General features: G+C 38.8%; 1 protein-coding gene and 1 pseudogene across 5 annotated transcripts in view; one reads left to right on the top strand and one right to left on the bottom strand.

Annotated features, from left to right (window-relative positions):
• The window catches only part of PCSK5 (proprotein convertase subtilisin/kexin type 5), a 278331-nt gene that overhangs the window by 54963 nt on the left and 211337 nt on the right, over window positions 1–12031 (bottom strand). For 4 of the 5 annotated variants that reach the window (XM_006086818.3, XM_023752385.1, XM_023752386.1 and 1 more), the window contains exon 10: window positions 10616–10719. In XM_006086818.3, the coding sequence (XP_006086880.1) occupies window positions 10616–10719 (104 nt within the window). Of the gene's footprint in view, window positions 1–5902; window positions 5997–10615; window positions 10720–12031 lie in introns of all 5 variants that reach the window. The other variant, XM_023752388.1, reaches the window with a different exon arrangement.
• On the top strand, window positions 4447–4915 carry LOC106696829 (annotated as a pseudogene).

The raw sequence follows: 12031 nt of genomic DNA, 5'->3' as shown, positions 1-12031 counted from the left end.
ACCCTATAACTCTCATTTAGAAGGAGGCCAAGAGATGATAAAAATTTTCATTGAATGTCACAGCCCATAAGTCAGAAATACACAACTACAAACCAAGATAATATAAAATGATCAGTGCAAGAGAATTTTCATCCATTTTAGCAAATCAGTTTCTTATAGACACGTCATGTGGTAGGACATATCATAGAGCCACTGGATTCACACCATCAGTTTAAGAAATAAAACTCTGACATCAGACAAGCAAGTAGAATCAACTTGTTTGAAAGTCATTACTACAACCCAACTCACTTTCTCAAAATCACTGCAGTGGCTCCAAAATGTTTTTTAAATCAAAAGAGAATGCCTAATTCTAGGATTCAAGTAGCTTTGCTGTCGGTTCTTTTCAATTACTTACTTTTTATTTTTTTTAATATTTTTTTTATTGATTTCAGAGAGGAAGGGAGAGGGAGAGAGAGAGATAAAAACTCAATGATGAGAAAGAATCATTGATTGGCTGCCTCCTTCCTGCATGCCTCCCACCCCAAGCATGTGCCCTGAAAATGAATCAAACTGTGAGCTCCTGGTGCATAGGTTGACACTCAGATGTTCTCAACCACTGAGCCACACCAACCGGGCTTGTCAATTCCTTTCCTCATCACACTATACCTGCTCTTTTTGCACACTGAATCCTCTTTTCCCTCACCCTGCTTTTGCCATAGCTGTCTCATCCAGTTTTAATCCCCAGTCCTCCAAGAAATGCAGATCTACAAAATCTGTTTAAACTGAGTAAATGCTCTTGAAACTATTTCAGACAGGCTTCAGTTCCCAACAGTAACTCAAAGTTCTCAAACATCTTCCACTCTCTTAGATGTAAGTATGTTTCTGACCTAGGTTATGTATGTGATATTAATGTAACTCATTAATAAACAGCTGGTTATGTTTTCTCCAATACTTTGGAGCCCATTGATTGTTTATTGAAATCTAAGCATTATTACAGAAAACAACAACAACAGAGAACGCAATGAAGGAAGTTAACCCTTTAACCAGAATCATCAGCTAGAATCATTGAAAAATGTAAGCTATAACCCAAATTAGATAAGAGACCACAAAGATGAGAATAAAAGTGTTCCAAGAAATGTGAGAATATATAGTAGTATGTCTAATATTTGAAAGTAACAGGGAGCTAGTTTCATTTCTAAACTATACACAGCATGTTAAAGGCCATGACTCATACATACATATACTCAATTTTTATCACAAAAGAATCTTAACAGAATACTAATTAATCCAATTAGAATCCAATTAGAATACTTAACAGAATACTAATTAATTGTTTATTAATCTAATACTAACTGTTGTGTGAGAATGATGCATGACAATGTAGATGGTAATTTTACCTTAGTGCATACTCGGTTAAATTCTGTATAGGATACCATTTTCCTCATTCTTCCCTTTGTCCACACCATGCCAGCAAGGATGGCCTCTTAGCTTTTCCTTGACCCAACCCGTGTCTATGCTGTATTCGGGCCTGCAATGCTCTACATCTGGCTAGCCATTTAGATTGCTTCAGGGTCTGTGTTAAATTAGAGGGCCCTTTGCTCACTGCCTGATATTTAAAAAGTTATAATTTGTTCACACAAATTGTTCATACGAGTTTTACAACAACCCCAAACTGGAAACAAATCCGCCCATGAAAAAGCAAATACACAAATTGGGGTATAGTCCAATTATGAAATACCATCCTATATAATAAAGAGCAAATATGCAAATGGTCATCACGCTTTCACACCCTCCACTCTGGCACCGGGGCTGGGGAACCTGAGGCCGTGCCCCTCCCCCTACAGGACTTGATGGGGCTGGGGCCAGTCAGGTATGGGTCTCACGCAATTTTGAGGTGCATGAGGGTGGGAGGGGACTTGACTCTGGGTCCTGTGGCATGCCCCAGACTCTGACAGGAGGGAGGTTTTCATATACATTCTACTTATTTTCTTTCATCTCTGACACTTCTATTGTCAAGAAAGTGCAAATAGCAATATTAAAATATTTCCTCTAATTAATTCCCTTTTAATGTGCACAAATTTCACGCACCAGGCCACTAGTTTAACAATAAAAAGGAATGAACCCCTCATATACCTAATGACATGGTTAAACCTTAAAAATATTATATGGAGACAAAGAAGCCAGTTTCAAATCATTCTACTTATATAAAAGTCTACAAAAGACAACCTAATCTATAGTGACAGAAAATACATCTGGTTGCATAGGATGGGGGTTTTGGGGGCTAAGGGATGAGAAAGGAGCACAAAAGAACTTTCTGGGTGACAGAAATGTTCTAGACTTTGATTGTGGTGATGGTTACATGGATGCATACATTTGTATGCTTAAAATGGTGTTTTTTATTATATGTAAATTTACTCCAATAAAGGTGATTAAGAATGTATATAGATTAACCAGATAAATTTGTTCATAAAGCTAAGATTCAATCCCAAGTGTATGACTTGGGAGTCCTTGCTCTGAAATACTATGCTGAGTTTTTTGTTTTAAATACATGCAAAACCTCTGGATTTATTTTGATCATGTTAATTTTGTTCCCAGAGACACTGAAGCTTGCAACAGATTGATGCATTTTAGAGGGAAGGGGGGTGGCGGGAAGAGATTAACCAAAGAATTTATATGCATATATGTGTAACCCATGTACAGACAACAGTGGGGTGAAGGCCTGAAAAGGGGGCGTGAGCAGGTGGAGGAGGTCAATGGGGAGAAAAAAGGGGACGTGTAATACTTCCAACAATAAAGATAAATAAATAAAAATAAATACATACAAAACCTCAAATAAGAAAATGATTGCTAAAAGTCTCTATAAGAGAATGAGTGTGTATGTGTGTGTGTATTTTGATAAGACTATCCTGCTTTAAATTCTTTGTGGGTATCTTATTTTGGAACTGGACTCAGAATCCAGTTATTAATGATTCAAAGGAATCCATTTCATTACTCATAGTCACTACAAATTTTTCCCTAAAACAGCACTGGCCCTCATTGGTCACCCTCTGTATCACTGGGTTTAGAGCTTGATGAGTTTTATCTTTGCCTAAAATATCAAGATTTGCTACCATTAAGAAGAGCCAAATTCACTTGCTGAAAGAATTTTTTAAATACCTGGGAAGTCCAGCCTCACTAGAATTTGTAAAACTGAGTGATCACACGAAAAGAGACATCAATTTCTGTAAGTGTACAGGCTATTGCATATTGTAAAAAATAACATTTTACACTCACAGCTTTTATACTGTATGTTAGTGACTAGAGAGTTGATAGGATGTTGATAACTGCAATTAGTTCATGTTTCTATCATTAATTCCTATGTTGAAGACACTGATTACAACTTTTAAGATTTAGTAGGTCGAATTCAAGGTGATATTTAAACATTAAAACTAATTTTCAAAACAGAATATATGTATAATTGTGCTTGATATGTGGTTATAGTCACTGATATAGGATTATGAGATAAACTAGTATTAACACAGATTAGTGATAATTTTATTACAAAATCCTTAATACATTTTCTCTAGCCCACTCAAGGTAATTTAATTATCTTCAACCCCAAACAGCTTTCTAACAACAGAGTTCTGCATCTTTATCCTCATTTCGGGGAGCAGAAAGTTGTGGTGTCTTCAAATATACTTCTAAGACTCATGTTTGGTGTTTCCCATTTTCAAAGCAATTCTCATTCAACTCAGCCTTCTCATTATGTTACCCACATTCTAAAAAACCAAGTACAAAAACTTCCATTAGCTCCCATCAAAGGCCAAAGAAAATATCTACTAGAATCTAATGGTTCTTAAGACGGTGGCAAAACCACAAAACTACTCCAAATGTTACTCTCTTCATTAACCAATTAAATCTGGTATAGAGGTAGCAGTCAAATAGTACAAAAGTCATTTTCCTTCTAGTTTGTGTGTGAAACCACATGCAAATTTACATATAAAATTATGTACTTGGGGATGAAAAAAGACAACAAAACAAAACATCCCAAAGTGTAACAAACCTACCACTATCGTTCAAAGACCAGCATAGAGAAAACAACGATTCTCATTTGTAGAAAACATGTCTAAACCTCACATATCTGAAGGCATGAACTGAACACTGATGGGGCAAGTGGGCATTTTGGATACGAGACAAGATGAAGCAAAGTCAAGCTGTTTGCTGCCAGGGCATCTGTATCACTCTCCTACGTACATGTTTACGTGAACTACCCACCAAGAAAAAGGACAAAGGTGGAATCTCTAAATAATGTGAGGCTCGCATCTTTTTTGTAACTGAGCAAGAAGATAAGCTCATTCTTCCCCAAAAAGGCCTGAGGTGACCTCTGAAAATGGTTCCTATTCACTAGACCCAGAAAACCCCAAGAAATCATGCAAATTAAGAGGCTCAAATCTTCGTGTTCACTTTAAGAACACTCGTGAAACTGCCCAGGCCTTTAAGGGTATGCATATTCAAAAAGCCACCAAGTATCTGAAGGACGTCACTTTACAGAAGCAGTGAGTGCCATTCCGTCGTTACAATGGTGGAGTTGGTAGGTGTGCCCAGGCAAAACAGTGGGGCTGGACACAGGGTCGGTGGCCCAAAACGAGTGCTGAATTTCTGCTGCACATGCCGAAAAATGCCGAGAGCAATGCTGAACTTAGGGGTTAGATGTAGACTCTCTGGCCATTGAGCACATTCAGGTGAACAAAGCTCCCAAGATGCGGCGTAGAACCTACACAGCCCATGGGCGGATTAACCCACACATGAGCCCTCCCTGCCACATGGACATGATTCTTACTGAAAAGAAGCAGACTATTCCTAAACCAGAAGAGGAGGTTGCACAGAAGAAAAAGATATCCCAGAAGAAACTGAAGAAACAAAAACATATGGCCCGGGAGTAAATTCAGCATAAAATAAATCTAATAAAAGAAAAAGAAAAAAAAGAAGAAGGAGGAGGAGGAAGAGGAAGAGGAGGAAGAGGAGGAGGAGGAGGAGGAGGAGGAGGAGGAGAAGAAGAAGAAGAAGAAAAGCTCATATATACAATGGTCAATAAGTACAAAAATGAATGGTTTTAAGTTAATACATAGTAAATGAGTATGAGTGCATAGAGCATGGTATAAAACGAAATCTTGAAGGAAACACAGGTTGCATTTCCAGTGAGCAAATTTTATTAGGTAGAATCAAAAGCATTTACCCTCTCCTCCCTTTTCTTTGCATTACATAAGAGAAGAACTAAGGGCTCATTTCTGCAAATGAGACTAGGGCTGGAGTGAGGCATCTGATTCTCTATCAGCTCTGACACTGAGCAGATGGGTAGCATTTCACCTTGACCTTTCTCCAAAAACATGATGTGCAGATTACCCATTAAGGCCCATTATGTGGCTTTAATCATAGCTACCAACATCATATCAACATGCAAGGCAGCGAAGATGACATAGTATTTATAGAGTGAAAGAATAAAACATAGCTTAGCTTTACCCTTCCAAGCGGTAACACATCAAATATCGCTTTATACACCCAAACCACATTTCAAAATCTTTAGTTTCAACACGCGGCATGCTTAATGGTTACAGCACTTCTAACTCTTTTTAATGTGCTACAAACTTATTTTACAAACTAGTTACAAAGCAAGACAGGTAGGTATTAAAAATGTATCGGAACATCTTACAATTACCAGCCCTACCAGTGCAAATAAAATGATGGCAACGAAAGGTAATAAAGGTTATTAAAAGTTAAGGCCTTGGAGGCTAAGAAGTCATGTTAGACTGTCAATTGTTTTCCCACGGTGGGAAATCAGTTAGAAAATTTAAAAAAAAAATCTAGTAGTTTAGTTGTGGTCAAAGAAAGAGTCAGTGGGGATGGGAGGTTTCAGCAACATGCTGGTAGAAAAAAAGAGACTTACATAGTCTGGGAGGGCAGTGAAATGGAAGGCGTGGCAACCTCGCTCACTTAGTTGTCATTGTTGATTTTCAATGACATTTTTTTCATTCTTTCGCCTAGTAAAGATGACAGAAGGTCCTAATTTATTATCTGACGTCTATTCCTGCTCCTAGATTTAAGAGCGTTTAGCTGTATACAGTCATATAATCCAAATACAGACACTTTGGAAAAAAAAACTAAAGCACGGATGTTGCATGCATTCAATTATAATTATAACTGTACCCGCAAACCAGAGATAAGGATGGGGTTGGGGTGGGTGGGGTGGGGGAGAGTCAGCTCACAGCCTAGGTGATTGGGGGAGAGAGGGACCCTCTGATTAAAGCAGTAGAAAGAAGGGGGTAGATGACCACAAATAGCTAAGTTCTTCCTGAAATAATACTAGCTATGCATTCTTGAAGAATGCAGAATTAAAGTCCTCAGCATGGCTCTACATATCCAAGGTACACACACAGAGCTGGTCCAAACGCCCATCACACGTCACAATGGTGTCTACATTAGGCGCTTTGTGCCGCTGAGGTTAGGATACATTTTACATGATGGGAAAACTACAGTCGACACTTAATTAACATGACCTGGTAGATCACTGGGGCTTGACTGGAGGGGAAACAAAGGAGCAATGCCAGTCCGTGTCTGTATGTGAGTCCTCCTGCGGCCGGATCAGATCAGGCAACATCGAGGCCAGATCAGATGGAGCCACGTCACGGGGCCTCCGACACCTCCTTCCACTTCATTCAGCCTGGGTTGGGCTAGCATGCTGAAGGTGCTCAGGAGATAGTTATGAATAAATAAACGAAGGGACCACATAAGTTAAACTCTATGAAGAAAACCACCCAGATCGCAAAAGCCCTCACTTTTACAGCTGATTTGTACATTTTAAGGAGCACAAGGGAGTACAGAAAAGGAAAGAAATAAACAGAAAAGGCTTTTCATTAGAGGAAAGGGAAGGGATCAAAGGCAAAAAAATAATACCGGGGGAAAAACACACCAAACAATTAAATGCCAAGTCATCTCCTGGCATTGCAAATGCTGGCCAGTAGCAAAATACTGGAATTTGGAGTTTAGTTCTGCAGTGGTGCCTATCACATCTGTTCATCTGGTCTCACACAAAGCTTTCCTATTCTCATGCATAATCTCAAGTATATTCTTTAATAGGTGCACGATACTTATTTACTTATTCCATTTATTTTTAAGGAAACTACATCCAGAGGGCATTTAATGTCAAAAGGTGTCTGAAACTTAGCTAGAACAATCAGTGTTTAGTCAGTTTCCATAGGTATGTATTCACTGGTCTATGTTTATTTTGAAAACCAAATCTTCAAAAATAAACAAACAACACACTCATCTCATCTATACTCTAACAGGTAGTTGATTATTATTATAATAATAATAATTATTATTATTACTAAAGAAGCAGCAGGATAGAATAATTGTTCCGTTAAAATGGTTAAAAATTAAGGTACCATTAGCATAATAATGTTGATGCGTGGCTGCCACCTCGCTCCCTTTGCTGTGAACTACTCACTGCGGGATTGTTTATAGAGGGCGCCTACAGGGAGAGCACAGAGAAAGGAGGAGGAGGTTTCATGCACCTGGTTCATCAGTACGCAACTCCAGGGCAAAGCCTCTCCGAGAAACACATACACGAATTCGTTGAGAGCCACAATTTTCACTTTTGCAAGGCCAACCTCCTGAATGAGAACCTGCCCATGCCAGTCATCAGGAAGCCAGCGGCTGCTTCTGGGGGGAATCTTGTCCATTTTCCAAGTCCCAACCCACATGAGTAACGATGGATCGAGTCTGCCTCGGGGAGAGGCCTCAACAACCTAGATCATCTGTTCTCTGCCTCGCAGGGCCCACATAGGGGTATGTCTGAAGAAATGTGAGAACTTTGTGTGAAATGGACTTGGCAGTGTTTGGTGAGAAGTTACTCTTTAGGGTGTTCCCTTCTCTACAGTTACCAGTGATAAGTAAGATTCTCAAGTCTATCGATGGCGAGACCCCAAACCAAATTGGTTTCTACTCTGAGCTGCTTTCATGAGAAGGAAATACGGATGTTGATACTGACTGTACCTACTGCAGAAGAACACCTACGAAGCAATTTGTGAAATTATTCTCATTAAAAAAAAACATAATTAAAACACTCTTTAAACAAGTGCAATTGCCCAATGTGAGGGCACAAAAGCAAGCCCCGGGCAGCACAGGTGTCTTGCAGTCCATTTCATGCACATCCCACTGGGCGTCGGGACCGAGTGCTTGGGAAGAGGGAGAGCACCCGGGGCTACAGGCTTCTGTTTGGAGGCAACTTCCCTTTTCTTGTCTAAGGAGGAATGTTTGGCCATGTGTTCCTGCTAAGGAAGGTCGGCAAGAGCCGGCTGACCTAATTTAAAATACGAGCTCTTGTTGCACGGACCTCTTCCAAGAATTAGCTATTTTTTTTTTTTTTGGTTCCTTCAATTCTTATTTCATAAGAAGTCAGCCCATCTTTCTCCAGTCCTAGTGACCTGCATTCTCTCCTTCCCCCAAGCACATGGCTTCCCCTGCTAGCCTCTGTCTTAATCACTTTTATTTGTGGGACACTAGGGAGGGAATGGTAATGCTTAGAGTAGGAAAGAAAATCACTCCTTTTTTTTTTTTGGAAAAATTCTTCTTATTATGATCATGTTTAGATGAAATATGGGGCTTGCCATCAACAAAATTACAAAACAATTCCACTGGGAGTCCAGACCGTTCAGGGTAATTCATCTATGAAAAAGCGAACTTTAATTGTTACTCTTGGCAGCAAGCTAAGAGGAGAGTGAAATATTATACTAAATATTGCCACGTGCAATAGTAAAATGCTCTCTCCTCCCTGCCAGCAGTAGTGGACAGCCCCCTTCAGAATCGGGTTTGGATCTGGAGATTTAGTCTAAATCCTCCGTTTCCCCCTTTCCAAAACCAACAGAGGTTTTCAAAAGAGTTGCGTTTTTTATTAGAACCATTTGCTCTTTCTAAGTTGCCAAAAAGGAATAAGTAAAACTAAGACTTTTATTTGGGCTAAAGTTGATTCCTCAGCTTCGTGGAGGTCAATGTACTTAGTCTGTGAACTTTCTGCTAAGTTCATTGCAGTGTTGAACCAGCCAAGCTTAAGTTTTGGTCCCTCCCTGCCCCCCCCACCCCCACCCCTATCCCCACCCAACTCCACCCTCCAGCCTCATGGATTTATATAGTAGGAGTTGGGAGCATGTGGAAGCTAATCAAATGAAACAAACAAGTGGCAAAATAACTGAATTTCAAGAACAATAGAAATTTAAAGTATTACAATTGCTATTTGGGGATCGAGTGTCGTGATTTGGGCTTCAGAGAATGTGACCCCGACAAGTACAACTTTTTAGATTAAAAGCTCATTGAACACTGCTGTGTTATATAGTTTATAAGCATGGAAAGGTATTCGGTAATACTCAGAAACAAAGGGATATTCTTTTTCTAAAAACAGAGGGAAGTCTTCAGTGAAGATGTTAATCAAACAACTATTTTATATGGACTGCCTGCCTGGAATATTTATAGGTGTTGGCTAAGCATGAGACAATAATAAGCTATTTGCACACAATTTTTAAATTACATTTCCAGCATGAATATTTGCATACATTGGGTATAATTCACTAAGGCCATATTAAAATCATATGTAAGATAACATGTATAATATTATTCAGCTTCTAAAATGGTTAAGTCGCGGAAGTTAGGGCCCAGAAAAATTAAATGATTTGTCCCGGATTATTTAGCATGCAACCAATGATCTGAAGACCAAAAGCTCAATTTTCAAGTACATATTTCCTATGCTATGAAATGTTTTTCATCCATAGGAATATATCATGATAATAAGATTATTTGAAAGCAAATTTAAGTCGCAGATATGACAAAGAGTAATCTTTGTTGAACTTAAGTTAATGGATTAAAATTGAGGTCATCTGAAACGTGAGTAAATTGAGTAAACTTTAGGACATCTGCTTTACCCAATTATTTCCGTTTTATTATAATATGTTATGAATGACAACAAACACAATGGCTACCGTTAATAAGACAGTTTGAGGAAACTATAATCTCTATCAGTCATAGGGAAAATACTTAGCTCTTAAATATATTATGCACAATTTCATACAGACTGCACATTATAAAGTTTCATAAGAACTTTTAGTTTATATAAAGTAATGCTTTAGAAGTATGCCTGTTTTTCTGTTTGCAGAAGTTGCAAAAAACAAAACAAAAACAAAATGTATAGAAAGCATGACCCAGCAACTAATAGTACTGCAGTCAACAAAATATACCAATTATTATTTAAGAGAAGGTAAATAACTACAGAAGGTGAGGAATTTTAAATACATTATTACAAATAGCACTCAGATAATCAATGTCAGAAAATAAGCCAATCAGGAGCCCCATAGGTGACTATACTTGGGAGTTGGTTATCTTTTAAGAAATTAACATATGATGTGGGAAGCCAAGGACATCTGCCTTATGTGTATTATTTAATTTTTTTAAAAAAAGAATCTGCCTTTGATTTATCAAAAGATCTAGCTCTCCATGTGTTCGCACACAATTGAAAGTTTCTTTTGAGGCATTCTAGTTCCTGCTCTCCTTTTAAAATGGGGGGGAAAAGAAAAATATTTTGCCTGTGACAGAATATGAAAGAAGTTCTCACCCTTAAAACCAGCAGCATTGGTTTTCCAGTCATTAGCGTTCAAATGTCCTGCACGGGAAGTCCTGACAATAACATGCTGCACGTCTCTCCAGGTCAGAAACGGACTGGGGAAAGACAAGGTAAGAATCATTGTACCAAAAAAAAAGAAAAAGATGGGGGAAGCAGAGTCACAAGCAAATTTAAAAAGCAAAAGCAAAATGGCAAAGTACTAAAAACAAAGGGTCAGCGATTTGGGTTTGGGCTAAGCAAATGCCAAATGCTGCTCTTGTTCTCAACATGGAGAAGGGACATTCCTCTGAGGGAGGCAGATCATGTAACCTTAAATTTATAATGAATAGTGTGGGGTTAGCCAGTGTAATTTCATTTTGAAAAGGGGGAGGACTTCCAGTTTCCTCAACAAAACGGCTCCCAATTCTGGCCCTGCTGTCCTTTTTGTAAAAGCTCGCAACATCATTGGAAAATTACACTAAGCTCATGTCAAAACTGAAGGCCTCGGGAACATCCCTCGTTCAGATGTAGAGCCGGGCGATTGCTTTGTAATCTAACAAAGAACTTAGCAACGTTTAACACTCTGCACGCATATGTGAGATATGGAAAAATGGTCCACGAAAACCAACAAATCCCCATTTTCAGCTTCTTAAAAAAAGAGAATGTGGTACAAGGGCCCAACGCTGGGCTCCAAGTCACAGACAGTGATGGGGGGATTCTGAATTTGCAATAAGTAGTTATAATATGAAATTATTGGGTACCTATTTCTCATGGCTCTCAGCACTGAAAGGGACAACGACTATCGAACAAAAGATACTTTCTTTGGAGAACTGCAATGCTAATCTAAACACACAGAAAACAAACCCAAATACATAGTCACAGACTTTTGTTCTCTTGTGAAGAATACGGAAATACTGGACGGCCCCTGACTCAGTGCATGCATGGAATTCTAATCGGGACACTTGTTCAATTTAGTCTTGAATGTGAGATATGACAATCTCTTAAATAGAAAATACAATCATTATCTTGCAACTTGTGCAGTTATTTTCTTTCTTGTCCACCACCGTCTTTTTAGAAGGATATTTGCAAAAGATGGGTCAGCACATTTGGGCAAGGGAGACAATGACTCACTGCCTTCCTTGAGGTGTGACAGGGGCTCATGGCAGACTCTGTGCCCTGTCACATGCACACGGGTGGACACTGGCATGTCCTAGGAGCAGGAGAGTCTGGTATCTTACTTGTAGCTAATTTTCTTTTTATTTATTTAATTTTTCAATTACAGTTGACATTCAATATTTATATTAGTGTTAGGTGCACAGCACAGCGGTGAGACAATTACATAATTTAACAAAGTGATTAACCCCAATAATTCAACTGTACCTAATTTTCAATGCTTCACTTTATACTACAGTTTCCCCACCACAACCA

Source organism: Myotis lucifugus, unplaced genomic scaffold (assembly GCF_000147115.1).
Source record: "Myotis lucifugus unplaced genomic scaffold, Myoluc2.0 scaffold_31, whole genome shotgun sequence".
In the NCBI taxonomy this organism is placed as follows: Eukaryota; Metazoa; Chordata; class Mammalia; order Chiroptera; family Vespertilionidae; genus Myotis; species Myotis lucifugus.
This window is presented reverse-complemented; position numbering and strand designations above follow the sequence as displayed.